This window comes from Cladophialophora psammophila (assembly GCF_000585535.1).
Source record: "Cladophialophora psammophila CBS 110553 chromosome Unknown aczJe-supercont1.4, whole genome shotgun sequence".
NCBI lineage: Eukaryota > Fungi > Ascomycota > Eurotiomycetes > Chaetothyriales > Herpotrichiellaceae > Cladophialophora > Cladophialophora psammophila.
Genome location: NW_006912925.1, coordinates 1,052,403 through 1,069,976, shown reverse-complemented (window position 1 = coordinate 1,069,976; position 17,574 = coordinate 1,052,403). Strand labels below are relative to the sequence as shown.

The 17,574-nt window shown below is 49.3% G+C and overlaps 5 protein-coding genes across 5 annotated transcripts in view; 3 read left to right on the top strand and 2 right to left on the bottom strand.

Moving 5' to 3' along the window:
- Positions 1-3,551, bottom strand: part of A1O5_03311 (uncharacterized protein) — a gene marked incomplete at both ends in the record, with an annotated part of 4,402 nt that extends 851 nt beyond the window's left edge. The window contains 3 exons of the mRNA XM_007743923.1: positions 33-796; positions 852-2,915; positions 2,964-3,551. Coding sequence (XP_007742113.1) covers positions 33-796; positions 852-2,915; positions 2,964-3,551 — 3,416 coding nt within the window. The remainder of the gene's footprint in view (positions 1-32; positions 797-851; positions 2,916-2,963) is intronic.
- A 1,144-nt stretch (positions 3,552-4,695) lies between these two features.
- A1O5_03310 (uncharacterized protein) lies at positions 4,696-6,276 on the bottom strand (the record flags this gene model as incomplete). Its single annotated transcript, XM_007743922.1, has 1 exon — positions 4,696-6,276. The coding sequence occupies one exon, from the start codon at positions 6,274-6,276 to the stop codon at positions 4,696-4,698; it is 1,581 nt and encodes a 526-aa protein (XP_007742112.1).
- Positions 6,277-6,911: 635 nt separating this feature from the next.
- A1O5_03309 (uncharacterized protein) lies at positions 6,912-7,649 on the top strand (the record flags this gene model as incomplete). Its single annotated transcript, XM_007743921.1, has 1 exon — positions 6,912-7,649. The coding sequence occupies one exon, from the start codon at positions 6,912-6,914 to the stop codon at positions 7,647-7,649; it is 738 nt and encodes a 245-aa protein (XP_007742111.1).
- Positions 7,650-8,643: 994 nt separating this feature from the next.
- A1O5_03308 (uncharacterized protein) lies at positions 8,644-9,491 on the top strand (the record flags this gene model as incomplete). Its single annotated transcript, XM_007743920.1, has 2 exons — positions 8,644-9,148; positions 9,184-9,491. The coding sequence occupies 2 exons, from the start codon at positions 8,644-8,646 to the stop codon at positions 9,489-9,491; spliced, it is 813 nt and encodes a 270-aa protein (XP_007742110.1).
- A 6,406-nt stretch (positions 9,492-15,897) lies between these two features.
- A1O5_03307 (uncharacterized protein) lies at positions 15,898-17,281 on the top strand (the record flags this gene model as incomplete). The annotated part of the gene is made up of 2 exons (XM_007743919.1): positions 15,898-15,969; positions 16,016-17,281. The coding sequence occupies 2 exons, from the start codon at positions 15,898-15,900 to the stop codon at positions 17,279-17,281; spliced, it is 1,338 nt and encodes a 445-aa protein (XP_007742109.1).
- Between the last annotated feature and the right edge of the window lie 293 nt (positions 17,282-17,574).

Genomic DNA, 17,574 nt, shown 5'->3' with positions numbered 1-17,574 from the left:
CTGATGCAGAGGCCAGCAGTGAGCCGTCGGACGAGAAGGCCACCGCGCTCACTGAATGAGTGTGTCCTTCCAGCTTCTGCACCTCTTGACCTGTGCTTACGTCCCACAGCCTGACGGTCCGATCGGCTGATGCAGAGGCCAGCAGTGAGCCGTCGGGCGAGAAGGCCACCGCGCTCACAAAATCGGTGTGTCCCTCTAGCTTCCGCACCTCTTGACCTGTGCTCGCGTCCCACAGCCTGACGGTCCGATCGGCTGATGCAGAGGTCAGCAGTGAGCCGTCGGACGAGAAGGCCACCGCGCTCACTGAATGAGTGTGTCCTTCCAGTTTCTGCACCTCTTGACCTGTGCTCACGTCCCACAGCCTGACGGTCCGATCGGCTGATGCAGAGGCCAGCAGTGAGCCGTCGGGCGAGAAGGCCACCGCGCTCACAAAATCAGTGTGTCCCTCTAGCTTCCGCACCTCTTGACCCGTGCTCGCGTCCCACAGCCTGACGGTCTGATCGACTGACGCAGAGGCCAGCAGCGAGCCGTCGGGCGAGAAGGCCACCGCGGTCACCCACTCAGTGTGTCCCTCTAGCTTCTGTAGCTCCGCACTCCACATTACTGGAGTTATCGGACACCTCCGTATCCATATTGGGATCTGTCCACAAATGTTCCTCACAAGACTAGTCTGTGGTGCGAAAATCATCGCAGATGAATGAATCTGAAGGGGAGCAAGGTCGGTGATATATCGGTTCGCAAGGATAACGCGTCGCGCGTCTTCAAGAAACGCTGATAACTGAATTGACTCGTACACCTATTATCTCACTTTAGGGCTAGCCTCTCTTAATTTCCAAGGAGAGGCCACTTACCGACATAAGTGATTGCAAGACGCCCACATGTCCAATGACTTCGGCGATCCTACCTATTAGACTTAGAGCTTCAAGCCAGTGTAGGAAGTGCTTCTGCAAGAACACATGCACTTCATCATCGTCATGAATCGAAATCTTACTATGTTGAACATGATATACCCAGTACCGACATGCATACTGAAAAGCGGGTGGAAGGCGTTCATCGATTATAGTTCGGTTAACCTCTCGTCGTGGCTGACCTGGATATTTAAGCCCACATAAGTTCTCTTGCAGACCGTCAGACCTTGATAGTAATTCTAGACATTTCGTCACCAGCATTCGATGCGTGGCCGGGCCGTCTACTCTGAAAGGTTCATCTTGAAGTTTGTCGCTTAAAAGGAACTCGCGAAAGGACAGATGAAGAGTCCGAATCGGTGTTTCGAGATCATCAGGGATTCGCAGGACAGAATATAATGGGTTTAGGCGGAGCTTCAATGTACCTGGAGATATGTTCAGAAGGGCTGCAAGGGACTTCCTAGAAAGCGGCTCAGCAAGGGTGACAATAGATCCAACAACCATCCGGAACTCTTGATACAGCTTTTCCTTGTCATTTGATTTGGCGAATGTTGCCGATACTTGCGTAAGCACTGGTCGATACGTCTGTTCCATCTGCTCTAAGTGACCCGTCCCAGGAAATTTTAAGATTGTCTCAAGTTGTTCCTTAGGATCATAATTTCTGTCACTCACAAAACGATACACAGTGGCGGCAACGATAAACAGTGGGACAGCTAAGTTAACCAAAGCTTCAAGAACCTTGTCACCTGGCCAGTCACGATCGAGTGGCGTCTCCGAAGGCGGGTCAGCATTGTATTCATTCCGAAATTTCGAAAAGGCGTCTTTCAGAAAGGTTGAGATGTCATGTTGAATTGTCGTTCGGGGGACCGCATCATAGAGAACGATATCCTGATGGACATCCAGAGACATATCTTGATAGGCGTCGACAGACATGCCCTTGAATCCTAGTCGAATGGGCAGCTCCGGTCGGCTCGTTAAAAAGAGCCTTAGACGAATAGTCGAAATCCGACGTATCCGAGACCATAATTCAAGGATGGTTTTAATATCAACCTCTTTCTCACACTCGTCTAGAGCATCAACCACTAAGACCAGAATAGGACAATTATTGGGAGTGACGTTCGCTTTGTATATTGGCTGATACAGCAACTTGTCGAATTGTTCACCCAACGCCTTGTCGAAAATGAGCGGATCAGAGGTAATCACGTCGGCGATAAGATCACCCAGTCCGGGTATCTTTAACACGAGTTGACGGACAACAGTGGAAAAGAATCGTGAAGCGGAACCCCGGTCGCCTTCGCCTCGTTTGAAGAAAAAGCTCGCCCCGAGGTCGACCACTCTAAGATGACCTTGACTATCCAGCCACTCTGCGATGGTCCGAGATATGGTCGACTTGCCCGTGCCCGCCACACCATTGAGCCAGAAGATGCTCTTACTGTCTGGTTGTTGAGCCCAATCCTGGATTTGATGTAGTAGATCGACCCGAGTTGCAGGATGACAGGTAACGTGATCGTCACCATAAGAATTGAACATGGCTCCTTTAGCATATGGCAGCTTGTCCAAGTCGAGCTTAATCTCCAGTCGATTTAGCGATTCCTGAATCTGGCGGAAATATTTGAGCTTCTGGAGTACGGTCCCTAGATCTTCCTGAAGTTTTTCAGTAAGCTCTCGGTCTTGAGCACTCAAGCTGCGGTCAAAATTGCTCGCCTCGATTTCGACCCTCATTCCGAGCTCGTTACACTTGCTTTCAAAGTTCCGGACGTCACTGTCTTCCCAAAACGCTTGAAGTACGCGTTTGAATGTGGAAATCTGATATATCTGGATGGCTTGAGCCAGAAACTGGAGAATGCATGCATATAATTCTGTCGCGGCAGTCTCAAAGTTCGTTCGTGTCAATGTTGTTGGCAGCCTGTGCAAGAACTCCATATACGCCTTCAGTCGGTTCGTCATGTACAGAGCGGCTTCGCACCCAACGAGGAGCGAAGTCATTTGGTTCTCGTCAGAGACGGCGGCCTGTTGAATCAGTACAAGGTATAGTAGCCTCGACTAGACGGCTCTTACCTCGAGCAGTAAGCGAATACCAGCCCACGGCAAGCCAGCATGTATGGGGTCTGCATTGACGGCGACATCGCCCACGGCTTTGACTCGGTTTAGCCAGCGTATCACCTTGTCAGCCTCCTCTTTCAAAGTGACTTTCCGCCCAGCAAATGTAAAGATCCATCTCTTCTCGTTGCAGTATCGTTGTTTCTCCTCAACCGCAGCCAAAGATTGCCGAAGCGCAAAGTCAATGTCGTTGGAAGTCAGAGCGACATATTTTCGAAGGGTTGATCGTTCGGTATCCGAAAGTCGCTTGAGGGCATTGTCCAAGATGTTGTTGCTGGAGGAGGGATGAGTAATTGCCAGCTGCGATGATGAGGAAACAACGCTGGCGTTTGGTGTGTTAGCGGCAAGCAGTTTAGCAGATGGGGGCCTTGACGATGCCAAAGTCTGTGTCGATGGTAAACTTGGTGGCTGTACTACTGATGATGTCAACGCCTGGCTTGAGACCGATGCTGGGGTGGGTGACGAGTTGCGGCTTCTAGGCCCGAAGCGTTGCCGTAGTCGGTCCCGTACGCTAAGCTTTGCGGGCGGAATAAGGGATCCGCTCATACTTGACGATCTTTAACGGGTGTAGTTAATCTAATTCGCTAGAGGGAGTTGTCCTTTCAAGACTCGAATCGATCACAATATCAGCAGTGATAAAAGAAGAAACCGTGGAAGGGGAATTGTTCCGGGTGTAGCCTCGAGGCGCTCGTGTGAGCTGAACAGCCGCCCGATGCCCAAAGGCTGAGTGGCGCGTGTTGCCCCGACCCCTGCGGCACTGCTGCCCCCCGCTGCAGCAAGGTCGCTGGCTTCAGCTACTGTAGGCAAAGCAACGGACTTCAGAATGATTATTGGCGAGAGAGGTACAGCATATATTTTCAGTGAGGGCTACAATATGTTGTCAGGGCCTGAGCAGCCTCCAGTCTTCGTTAAGGTAGCTCGTAGATTGGTTGCGGTGATTGCAGCCAAGCAAAAATTAGGCTTTGTGGAAGGACGACTGCAGGAAGGCACGAATTATTGCCGCGCTAAATAATCTCTCATACTATCCTCTTTAAGTCAAGCGTGTTCGTAACGTACCGTTTGTCAAGAAAGAGGGGCAGAAATACCTTCTATCGATTGGTGACATAGATAAACCACGCTTGTCTCTATCTAGCCTAGGCCAGGCAGCAGCGGGACCAAAAGTGGTCCCTTAATTATTTGGAGTGTGTGTCCGCGCGAAGGAGCAATTGAAAACGCCTGTACAATATGACAAAGATAGATAAAAGATGAATCGAGTACCCAATCCTAAGAGAACCGTGTCATCACGCGGAAATTGTCCAACAGAAATTCCACGCCATCTCTCATCCATCTCAAGAGTTTGTCAAGGGTATCTCCATGTCTTCTCTAACGCGTCCAAGCACGAACGACTAAAGTTGTGCGGGAAAGACCCGAGTTCCTTGTCCTCGATTTGAGAACCACTTAAAGTAGAGCTTACTTCCTGGTGTTAGACCTCATATACATGCAGGCTCCTACAATTAGCCACTCAGAAGATCTTCCAGTCCGCCCTGTGGCTCTGAGTTCGATATCAGTGATTCATCTCCGCACCAAAGCGTTGACAAGGACTCTCTCAAAATTCACGAAGAGACCACGGTATAGTCGGGATTCAGAAGAGTTGTAGCAGCATTCAAGGTCAAACACGCCTGTCTCTGAGTCCAACATTGTGTTGGGCGTATCACCGTTTCAGTGAGAGTTCCCTTATCTGTTCGCTTTGCTGTTTCAGCAATTGCACGAGTTCCTTTTGCTGTTGGTCAGAGTCTTTCCTCTGTTGTTCCAATTGCGCCATTAGCATTGCTCTTTGCTGCTCTGAATCTTGCTTCCGTTGTTCCAATTGTGCCGTTGAGTCTTTCCTCTGTTGTTCCAATTGTGCCGTTAGCATTGCTCTCTGCTGCTCTGACTCGTGCCTTTGTCGTTCTAACTGTGCTATTGAGTCTGCCCTCTGTTGTTCCAACTGCCTTTGCAAATTTTGAATCATGGTCCGTAACTCTACTTGCAACCCACCAACTTTACGTGGCTTTCTGAAGCTTTCGTCCTGGGACTCAGGCGCACTGGCATCGTCTTGCGAACTTAGTACACTGAGGTCGTCAAAACTTGCTGGTTCGAGCGTCTGTGCAATCGGGTCTGGCAACTCATCAATTACAGTTTTGAGTCTTTTGAGCAGAGCCGGGGCGAAAAGTTGACAGACATTGAGTGTAAATTGGTAACATGTCCATTTTTCTCTACCTTTCCCGTCTCTGAAATTGAGCTCTTTGATTGTATTGCGCCAGTAAACCGTGTCGTTACCATCGATCTCGGGATAATGAACGTAGATACGGGCACTGTTATCGTCATGAGAAACCGAAAAACCTAGAGCCCTCCTATGCACGTCTGACGAACGATTCGCTTTCCGATAAAGGTCCACAATACCCCGGAGCGCAATGGTCATGCTGTGAGTATTAGGGCGATCGGCTAAATCGAGTCCTTGCTTGCCACACTTGACTTCGCTGGTCAGGAAGGGGAAATAGATATCTTCACGTGCTGTGTAAAGGGATTGCTCCGTGGGCTCGATATTAAGTTTCCTCCTTTGTGTCTCTGTGAAGTTGGACCACTTGAATCCGTACGTGTGGTCGGGCTGCGGACGTGGTCCATAGAAAGGGATCGCTTTAATCCAGAGGTCATTGTGGCCTTCGATGAGACCTTCAAATTCTTCTCGGCCACTAATATAGAGGTTCTCGGCCGATGGTACAATGAGAGGATGTAGGTCGAGATAGACTCGGGCCTCGGATCGGCCTCGTAAGAGTGAATGAAATTTTTCGAATCGCGCATCATCGAATAATGAGTTGTCAGGTACTGGTTGACTTAGAACGAGAAGTTTCTCCAAAAGTGTCTTATCTTCATCAACAAGCCCGGCCTTCGATGGCCGCATGAAACTCCCTTTCGTCTCCAACACCACCGGATAGTTCACGTCTCGGTATGCGGAATACTTTTTGTCTCTTGAAACTGTGCTCTCTGTACTGTCTCCTGATTGTGATAACCTCCGACTGAGAGTATCGGACGACCGCGATCTTTTCGGTGGTGGTAAACTCATGTCGTCCGCCTCGAAGGGCTCGTTATGTGGCAGATGCGATAGCCACTTCTCGACAGAGGAAAAGGTCTCGGTGGGTTCTGAGCGTGATCTCTTCGCTGGTTGGACGTTTGTTTGGGGGGGATCGAGGGATCTCGCTTTTCGCTTTAAAGAATTAACCTGAGACGACTCGATATGATCCTGAATTACCATAATTAGTATCCTATACAGGTGCGCGCCAACTCTGATACTTACACCGAAAGTCTTAGTTAGCGAAGGCGATGGAAGTTGAATGTGCAATTTAACATGGTGGGCTTGCTGTGCTGAATCTCCGGAAACGCGGCGAGCCTTGTGTGGACGTTCAGAATCGTCACTATACGTGTTCTGTCGTTTGTCTAGGAAGAGTCAGTCAACTGGACAGAAGTCATTGCTGGCGGGCTTACTGTTAAGCCTGGCTCGTTCGTGATCCTGCACGTTCGAAGCCGAAAACTCTGAGAAGCGCATTTACCACGAGAGAGCTAGCTCTCAGGATGAAAGTTGAGAAAGATGCCACAGCGTGTTGAATAATGGTGACAGTGGTAAGTGCGGAGAGGGGCTCGAAGGGAGCTAGGAATTCTAGGCAACCAATGTCACATGCTAGCTAGCCTGGTTCTAATCCCTTACCTAAATCCTTTGATTTTCTATCGGCATACTTTCTGTTTCCGATCTACTTACTAACCTTACCACGTCAATCGCACTCAAGACTTTCATCTTTCCTAGCCCTTTACCGCCAGTCTCGTACCCACCCTCCGAGGGTTAAATACAGTCTCCAAAACTACGCGTACAGTGATGAGCATGAGACATTCAATATGAAATTCGTTGATGCCGCCGAGTGCTGGCACTGGAACGAGGCGACGAACGAAGGTGCTTTCTTGCACACAACCGTCATTGCGACTGGTCAAGACCAGAAATTGTACTTCGCCGAAGTCCACGATCGGCAAACAAATGTCGATTCCGAAAAGGTACAACAGTGGTTCGAGATCCCACTCGAACACATATACCCATCCCTTCCGGCCGATCTGAGCGTGTTCCAAGGAGAACTCAACGAATCGATTTACCAGAAACAGCCACGCTTTTCTGCGTACGATTGCTCTCCTCATTTGGCGGAGTCACTTTTAAGAGAGGCTACAATATATGAGCGCCTACAGCAACACAAGTCTCCTTCCATTGCAAGGTGCCACGGGTGCATAGTGTCGGGCGGCCGTATCGTGGGCATTGCTCTCTCCAAGTACGACCAGACTCTGCATGAACGAATGAGGGAAAGCTTCGAGCACGCTCAGGCTGTCAGATGGCTTGACCAAATACGCCAAGCTCTCGAAGTCCTTCATTCCAAAGGACTCGCTCACAATGACCTGAATCCGTGGAACGTCATGATCAGCGACGAGGACGCTGTTATCATCGATTTCGATTCTTGTTGTCCGTTGGGAGAGGAATTACTCAAATGTGGCACACCTGATTGGGCTGACGAAAGTGCAATTATATCTGCTACAGCAAACGACGAGTACAGTCTGCGGAAAATCGCGGCCGTCCTTGGTATTCTGGAGTAAGACATTCTTCCAAGCCCCCAGACCACACCCTAACTATTTCCTTAGCGCCGAGGCACATAGCTGCTCGAGTACCGACAGTCTTGACTACCACAGTCCGCAGTTTTGACGCGATACGTTGATCCATCGGCCCTCCTCTTGGTGATCCAAGTGCACATGTTGACCGGGTCCTTCCCACCGACCGCAGGACCATCGTTGCGATCGAAAATGACTTCGTGGTTGTCTTCTGTATTGCACATGCTGGATATTGATCAGTACGCATTAAGAATAGGTGCTGTTCTGACCTGCGTTGTTCAATTCTGCCAAATAGAAGTGATAGAAGTGCGAACAGGAGTTTTGATAGCGGACAAAGTAGTACAGCAAATGCTCTTGATCAATGAGGGCGTTATGTGTGGGATAATTGAACGGTTGTTCCGCTTTAGATAGTTTGAGGGTATTTGTACTGCTAGTATACTGGGGATTATGAAAGAACCCACATACCACAGGTTGACCATTGTGGCCAGGTGCAAGGCTGCACCAATTGCAACGAGTGCGTGCAAGAGCCTGAGAGTTGACGAAGGAGGTGGCGACCATGCTGGTCGCACGATGACCTGCGTCCTGACCGGTGAGGCATTACAGGGTTTCAAGTCGTGTTCTAACACCAGCCACCCGTTTACCATTTACACTTCCCCCCTCTCCATTATTAGATCTTTCAGCAGAATGATTGTTTTGGTGGTTGATAGGAACCACCCTCAAGCTTCGCAACGGGGAATGGGGTAGGACTGACCATACATGCAGATGGACAGGGGTGGTCGTCATTGTGGCCATGGCCAATCCTTGTAAACGCATGTGGAAGCGCCACGCCATCTTCCGGACGCCATGCAACCAACCTCGGTCGCCCATTCCCACCCAAATTGCACAAAAAAGGCCCCAATCCCCCCCGAAACGCCCGAGGAATGTCAATTCTTCATTCATAAAATCCTCGCCCACACTTCTCTTCGCAAGCCCACATTCCAATATGATTCCACGAAGAGGGAAATCTTCGAAGAAGAAAACCAAAAAGCGTGATCCAAGAGGGAGACTAGCTCTTTGCCAAACGAGGCTTGATAAGCATGCAGACGCTGTTCGGATCCTAGGTCGATTTGAACCACGGGCAGCGAAACTCGTCGAAGGGGCCCGCAAGCTCCTCCAGGCTGAATCCATGCCAAATCGAGATTCGGAAGTGTATGCCAGAATCCTCGAGGATATCCGACGTCAGACAACACCGGCAATCATGATGCTTTTTGCTGGAACCATTGGGCAGCAACTTGCAAGCCATTTGCCATCTCCCGAACGAACAAGCTTGGTACAATTTGTCACGTCACGCCGTTCCAAGTGGTCTTGCCAGGTCCTGGAGTCGCTTGCTGAAGCATACGAGTTCACTCAATTAAATATCCTCCCATTGGACCATCCACGTATGACAACGACTGAAACCATTGATGAGGTTATGAAGACTTCCGGGAGCACTGCAGTCAGACAAGAACGTAAGAGATAAATCAGTCTTTGACATGGGGCTGAGATAACCAGGAGCAGAAACTTCGGCTCAGCAAGGAGATATTGAAAATCAATCCCACTGGCAAATTCCGGTTCCAGGTACGTTCTCTCAGTATCGCCATCATTCCACCTAACTTGCTTGAAGACACTATGGTCGGTGACGCATATGGCTTATCAATCGAAGAAGCTCGAGGCATCATTATGTCAGATCAAATCCGTGGTAATGTTTGGTTGACGGAAACCTACAATGCACAATCATTCTCGTTCATCACAATCCCAATATCCCAAGAGCTAAGCGATCAGCTTACGTTCCAGCGACCGCGGATATTGTGAACATTCTCAACTCTGGACGATGAACCCAAGTAATAGAGATCCAGCGACCGAATAGTACCATCCATCATTCCATGGTATCAAAATGAGGTTGCCGGCCAATTCTGTTCCAACACCATCAAGATATCTCCTGTTCGACGCCTCAAATATTCGTATCGCTCCTTTGCTCTTCCCACGTAAATCGACTGCAATCATCAGGGTATTTGGAGGGGCGATTTGTCCGCTCCCGCTGGCGGTCGACCACTGGATCCGGCAGTTACTAGACCGAGTCTGCTTGTACGTGGTTAGTCAAAGTTAGACGTAATGTTGGAAAGTTATTGAACCTGAACTTTGCACTCTTCCTCAATTTCCTCATCACTTGAACTATGACTCTTGATTTTGTCAACTTTGGAAGCCATCAACGGAGTAGATTGGACGTTCGAAGAGAGGACAAATGGCGTCGATCTGGCTGACTAGTGAGGAAGTAACAATCGATCTGAGGCTTTCAATTCAGAAACCATATGGTAGGAGAGGGAAGTAGCGATGTTGCGCGAGAAAAAGGGTAGAAAACAACGATGCGCTGCGCCCTGGAGGGGCAGATCATTCACATCTGAATTTGGGCAGCCTCCACGTGACCAGTGAGCTGGCACGGAAACACATCAGCCAGCAGACATTATTGAGACTGTGCCCTAGGTGGAGCGCAAGCCTTTGGACCAGCAGAGGAATTGATAAAAATCACTCTCCTCTGGGCTCTAGACATGAATATGTTTTGCAGCAGAGAAATACAATGAATCTATGGCCTCGATGATTTCAAACCTCCAAATCACGAGCTCTAGGGCTGCGGCCACCATCCTGAGCACTATTGCTTGTGAAGTACAGCCTAGAAGTACAGCCTAGAATCTGTCATTGTTACGACGCGAAATAGAATGGAAGGATCTTGCTGTACTGATACCTATTGGTCTGCTCAAGCGTATTGATGATGCGTGAGCCAGTGAGGGTGGGACAAATGCGGACCAGCAAGCCGTTCCATATCCGGTTTTTCCTCGGCTCGCTCTGTCGGTCTGATCTGGCTGCATTTGGGACACTTGGGGCCCTTTTGGGGCATCTTGGGGCAATTGTGAGGTTATTTGGTTGCGTTTGGTTGCACCTGGGGGGATAGACCATACCAACTGCGAAACATTTTGTGGAAGGCAGATTTGCGAATACAATTTCTCTGCTGTACTTTTGCTTCGGAGTCCTGAATGGACGGTCCACTTGACTTGCATAGTGGATTTTGCTTCTGCATTTCGACTGCAATCATCGCCAGATCGTTGAGAAAGGGGATGCTGGCCAGAGTACGACTACGTGCCAAACGAGCTTGTCAGATGGCAGGAGTAGAAAAGGACTGATGGGTGCTAAAAGGGCCATAGTTCCTTTCAGATGCAAGATCACTGATGCCTTTCTCGACTCCCTCCCAGCTCCACGATTAGCAAAGTCCCCCTGGTGTACTTGTCTTCAGTGTCGAGCAGCTCTTCCAGGTTAGCTTCCCCAATTGTCGCCATTATGTCGGAGCACCAGACAACCCTTCAAAGCAACTCTCCTCAAAACTCCAACTCGAAGACAGACTCTACTCCAGCCGAGACCAATACCAAACCCCATAATTCCATCGGTCAAGTCATGGTCAGAAACAGCCCCAATGCGAGTGTCAGTCGCTCAGACTCTTCCAACGAAGGCATAAAGCCGAACCTTGACAAAGGTTATCTTGCCAGACCAGTGATTTGCAGCCTCGACTGACATGTTCTTAGAACGAACGGAATTCCTTTGGAGCCATGGTATCTAGAGGTTCTTTTGTAAATTGTTTCGACATGGTTGTCCGGTCTTTGGTGCTTGATCTGCGCTGCTCTCGGCTTGCACAGATCGATTCAACTGTTGAAATCTCGATCCAGTAGTTTAAGGCAAAGGAGGGAAGTTGCAAGAACAGGACATTAGCGACGAATGCTAAAACACAAATATTCTCATAATTGCCTGTGGACTGCTAGTCGACAAGGCTGGGTACTATACTTTGTTATTGAAGAGCAATAATCGCGAAATGATGCACTCGGCATACCTTCTCTGACTGTGTTTTTGCATCAGGTGATCGCTAAGCAGATTGTATTGAGTGACCCAAACTCTGATTAGTACCGCTTAGCAGGGATCAACGCCATTCAGCACAGGTGCTGGAAGTTCTAGTTTTATGGGCTTTGCCGTCACGCTCCCAAAACCACCACAAGGGGCTCGGAAGTGCATAATGTAACTGGGAATGTTCGGTACGCTCGTTTGCAAAGTCAAAAAAGAGAAAAGTAGGATGAACATCCGCTTTAATGACTCTCCTCCTCCTGTTGCTCCTCATAAGCTGTCCTGATTATGATCCTTCAAGTTGAAGGTACTTTCGAATCGTCAGTCTTACCAGTAGCCTTTCTATCATCTTCCTTCAGCGAGTATCCATGGACTTCTAGGTCTCGATTTTAAGACCTAGGAGCCTCCTGCATGTTTTAACGGTTGGAAGCTACAAACCGTCAATCTAATATTTGGGATTGAAAGGGACTGGTAAGGACTGACGTGGAATACACTCTTTGCCCCGCTGTCGACAGCGGGTGCAGGGAGTCCCCCGGTCACACTTGGACTTCTGCTGTGCACAAGAAAGACATGATCTTCGATATCTTCCCCGACCTTTGCGCATTGGGGCTTCTCCTGGCCTGTTACACCGAAGCTGATGAACTGAGCAGACATCCCTACTTCTCAATTAGAGTTTTCGGTTTCAAATTGATCTTTCCTCTCACATTCGCTTAAAGGTTCTTGGACAAGACCTGCAAAGAAAAGGCTTTTCGTCAGAATCTGCGTAGTGTTAGTCAAGTAAATCCTTAAATTCAGGGAAAGTCCAACAGACGAGTCTGGAGATGGCGTAGCATGCCTTGCTTTTTGCTGTAAGTTTTTGAACACAAAGGGCAATGGAACCTTTCCTGCCCGGGAGAAGCTGGTTTGGACTGAGGCGCCATAGCCGACTTGTCGACAGTTGGGTGATTCAAGAATCCGACAGAGTTCTGAGTCAGTTGACATTCTCCCACACGGTCGTCGACGAGGACTTCGTCATCTGGCTGGTCTGTCAGAATGTTGGGGTTGAATATCTCAAGGTCTTCGATGATTGTAGTCGGAATATAAAAGGTCTCATCGAGAGAGAGAAGATATGGATCAATGCTCCCATACCATAAACTCTTTAGACCGAAGTCCATTTCGATAAGTCTTCTTTGTGTTCCGTAGCTTCGATGAACGCTATAAAGTCTTACAAGACCATAAGAACTAATATATAATGGCAGTAAATCAGAAAAGGGGGTTTCTTTGGGACGCAAAAAGCTGATCACAGGGTCCACTGCATGACCACCATGCTCAGGGGACCGCGGGAGACAGTTCACGCATCAGCTGATCCACCTTGATCGCAGGGAGTAACAAAGTAGCCCGCGCCACAGAGAGATTGGGAGGCGGCAGGACAGCGTTGTCACACCAACCTTACTAAGACTGAACTTCTGGGCTTGTGAGAAGCAAGTGAATGGGGGTCCAGTCGAGATCCACTCTCCGTTGTCGTGTACTTCGCAATCAGTATTCCACGTTTCGTTTGTTGATGATAAGAAAGGCAATGATCTTCAGGTCCCAAATCTCAGCAAAGAGATATTAACGGCGCAATTAGCAATGACCGATGCAACGATTCGGTTCCCACATGATGTTCAAGCCAGCTGGCTCTCCTGGTCTTTAGAAAAGAAGCTAGCCTGGAACGAGGGCGGCTTCCATATAATACATTGACTAGATTGGCCCTGAGAGTAACTCGGCTTTCATGTCGTTACAAGTCTTCACCGGTTGGACGAGGAATTATAAGATGCCACGCAGCCGTCCATAAAGCGAGAAACCGGGCAGACTGCCCAATTTGCTCGACTTCGTTGTGGCAGATCCTGCCAATGAGCGATCTCCGTGAATACTATAAAGAAAGCCCAAGAGAACAATTTCTAGGATGTTTTTGAAGACCCGCGACAAGTTGATGATTCTTTTTGGGGATTCCATGTTGCTGCCAAGCCCAGCCCCGCGGTCACATGACCTTAATGGCCAGTGGATGGCGCAGCCATGTCGGCATGGGCTTTTCCAACACTCAAACACCTCAGCAATGGCGGGAACAGCACCGGTCAAAAACGACGCCAAATTCTCCGATGCTCTCGAAGACATACGTGAATTTGCCCGTCGAACATCTTTCGAGAATTTCGGTGCAGAAACGCCTGGGCAAGAGCTCCCTGGGGTCAAGATATGCAGTGATAAGCTAGGCCTTCAGCCACTTGCCGATGCGTTCAAACAGAACTTGTCCACTCCATTTCGGCGGGTACGTAGGCCCTCTACATACTGGAGGCAGACTCCAGAAAGCCACTAGGCAGATAGCCCCTGACTCATTCACAGGATGATGAAGAGGGCGAACTTCGGTTTTTGTTACTCGAGTTTGCCCCACCCACCAGTTTACCTCTCCATAACCGTTACGCCGCCGTCTTCCCATTATTTCGCGTCACGCCCATCAATGGCATTTTGGTGGAAACGAACTCACACATCCTCGCCAAAGACTTCTGTTCTATTGGCCCCACCCTGATTGCCAGCAACGAACGTTTCGTTTGCGCTATTTTCATTTGGGAGAAGAAGCCTTGACGAGTTGAGATCATACGCAAGCATGTCTCCATCTGGCGGCTGATAGGTTACAGTCGATATGGCCTGATTCCATAAATTGTTGGATTGGACATGATATGCCACGGTGGTAGCATAGACCGAGGACTGTAAGTAATTGACAACAGCGTTACGCAGGTCTTTCTGACATGCTGCGTATTGTCGCAGACCCTTGTCGTTGAGGATGGTGACCACGGTGTCATGGACCGAACCTGACTTTGGGACATTCTGCTCCCAGCTGAACTTCATTAGTTTCACATCGATAGGATCCTGTGTGAGAAGACTGAACCTACAATTCATTACGCATTTTCAATCCCATTGTCGCGACCGTGCCTTCGCCGAAATCATTTTCCCACACAGCATAACGTGAGCCCCTTTTCAGAACGAGCTCTATCCGTCCTACCAGATCGTTCATACTCACTCGAGGAAGGAATGGCGCTAAAACTCCAGCGATCTCCCCCGCTGACAATCTGAAAGACTTTTGCAGTTGATCCAAGGCTACATAATGACAACGACGCACAATAGTCATCTGGGCATTTGTGTCACCCAATAGCAAACACTGCCAGACTGTTTGGACCACTGGATGAAAGGTTAATGGACGTGGAGAAAAATGGAACGACACGAAATGCTGTGGTTGCATCAACCAAAGCGTTCGATTTGGGTGGTCCGGTTTCAGAAGATCGAGGGACTCATCATCCAGTTCGAATTCGGTTGCAGACAGCCTGTGTGATCTCCTTTGCCGCTTTGGTTGGAGGGTGAAATCGAGCTCCTTCTTGAGAACCTTGTTTTGCTCAATGAGATCGAAAAGATAAGCTAATTGCCAATTCAATTGTTCCGCCGTCAGAGCCATCGCCTTTGTTGTTCTGGTAAGAAAGAAACGCAGGATAAAGGTGAAGATTGTTAGCTGAAAGGGAATTGAGACCTCTCAATCGAATGAATGCTGATCAGTCCCTAAAAACACGGGTCACGCACTAATGACGCTAAAAGAATGCGCATTCTTTTAGCGCCGTCTACCCATGCAGCCACCGACCTTGCTTCCACAAAAATGACCTGTCTAGCCCCGGCCCGTTATGGGTTTTAGCCCGTCGTTAAAGCAGACGTCAGGGCGACAAATCGGTCCCCTACCCTCCTTGCCATCACACCTTTTCTCTAATGTGGTGATCCCTCAACGGTTTGAGCAAGATCTGGATGCATCGACAATGCTGGAGCTTTCATAAAGGGAAAGGGCCACTGACTCACGTCCCATAATGAATAGGATGATAAGGCGACTACACCATATTGAGATCTCTGGCTGGGTTGTTGCGACGGCGACAACCCTAGACTGTCACGGGCAGGCAACCTGCACAAGGATTGCCACTCCCAGCCCTTGGTCTCGGCTCTCCAATCAAACGAAAAGACATGAACCGCATCAGGTTGCGTGGCTTGCCCCCGTTTACGGGAATATTGTTCGGACGCGCCTTCTTATTTGTGTCTCTTGGTCGACTTGGTCGACGTGTGCTCCCAAACTCTATCGGTATTTGGGCTGACCCTATACCTGTGGCGGCTCACACCATCGGCACCCACCTGCATCGTGATCGAGGGATCGGGGAGCATGCGCCAATGTCACCGCAAGGACTGAATCCCGCATAAAAGAGGCGACTTTCCAGTCCAGTTGCCTTGCATCAACCTCTATTCCGTACACCGCTATTCTATCGTGGTTAGTCGTTGCCTTGCATCATCCAAAATGAACCACCTCGAGATTTTGAAAGTTGTCATCATTGGAGAAGAGCAGACTTCTTGGGCATTACATTACCGGGTAAGATGTCATGGCTTCGTTGGGGCAACCGCTCACGCCCTGGCAGTTTACAACCATACGTAACGAAGGGGGAGCCGTCTTCACTCCGCGAGACACGACTCTCCGAACCATTCAAGTTCTGGCGGAAGGCGATAACCCGGAGGAGGTTGTGCTCGAGCTCTTCCAGAGAGGAGATATTGACAACCCCGAGCTGTTGCGGCTGTGTTGCCTGCATGGTGAAGCATTTGTGATCACTTTTAGTATGAATTCGAGACTCTCTTTCGATTCTATCAAGAAATTCATGAACGCGGTTGTGGAGGCTAAGGGTAGGCCTTGTCCTATCGCCCTGGTTGGGATGCAGAAGAAGGGACTATTGGAAGTGACAGCAGATGAAGCCACCAACCGAGCTGCAGAACTTGGGTTGCGTCATTTTCATGTCCAAAGCCAAAACCAAGTCATGGGCCCATTTGCCTACCTTGCTTGGCGTCACATTCAGGCGAGGGGGGAGCGAACTAGGCTGTCCAAGACTATAGCCTGGTATTGCCAGAGCCTGTGGGATCGCGTCGATTTCCGGGTCTGGATCTCATCGTGCTTCAGGAGGCGGCAGTTCCGTGTGGAACGCCTTGAGGATACGAATGCAAGTGAGGCCACCGTCTATGAGTTAGGTAGGCAACCTTTCACCGATTCAAAGCATCACCGGCGAAACTCTTCCACATCGGACGCCTGGACATTAGTCACAACAGACAAGCAGACTCATCGGCACTATCATCTGCTCGAAAACTCAGAAGATCGAGCTGTCCTTCAACATTTTCGTCGACAAATCCCGTGGTCTGTCCTCTGCCCTCCAGACCAGTGCTCTTCTGAAGAGTTTTTACAGCTTGCTCAAACCTGGCCTCCTGACCACCCAAACAAGAAGGGCTCACCAGCTTTATGGGACACGGTCCGCCACATTTTCAAAGACGAACTCCAGCGTATGATTAGCAACTTTCCTGCACACCAGTCTCAGTGTGACAAGTGCCGAGAGAAAGTATGTCCGGACTTGTATCGTCTTATGTACATGCTCTTGCAAGACCAGATCGGATCAACAATACGTGTTCAGCTCGATGACCATGATCTCATTTCTCCGAAAGGTACGACGAATTCTACTTTTCAGCTTACGAAAGTTCAGCCGCAGGAATCATCCATTCTACTCGGTTTCGAAACTCAAACAAATGAAAGAAGCTTAGTAATTGAATGGGACGATGTTTGGAGGTTAAATACGTTTGGGATATACATGGCTTTCCCCGTTGAAATTGCCGATTTTCTCCCTCTGTGGTTCGGAAATCCTCTTTGAGAATGAGACGGACACATCCAGTTCCCCTCGGAAGAAATTTCCACCAGGCTCACGAGAGCAGAATTTGATAGGCCTCACGCTACCTTTGGTGCGGCACTGATTCTCCCCGTCACTCTTCATTCCATTATTTTTCTTGTCTCGACCGACCAGCCAGGAATCTACACACCAATGATGGCCACCATTTTGGCACCGCCCCCCACCTTCATCCCCTTGAAGTTCTCGCCACCGTTCTGTAGGCTTACCCATCACCCATCTTCTCTCCCTAAACTGGCCCGATGGTCTCCCCTCATTCT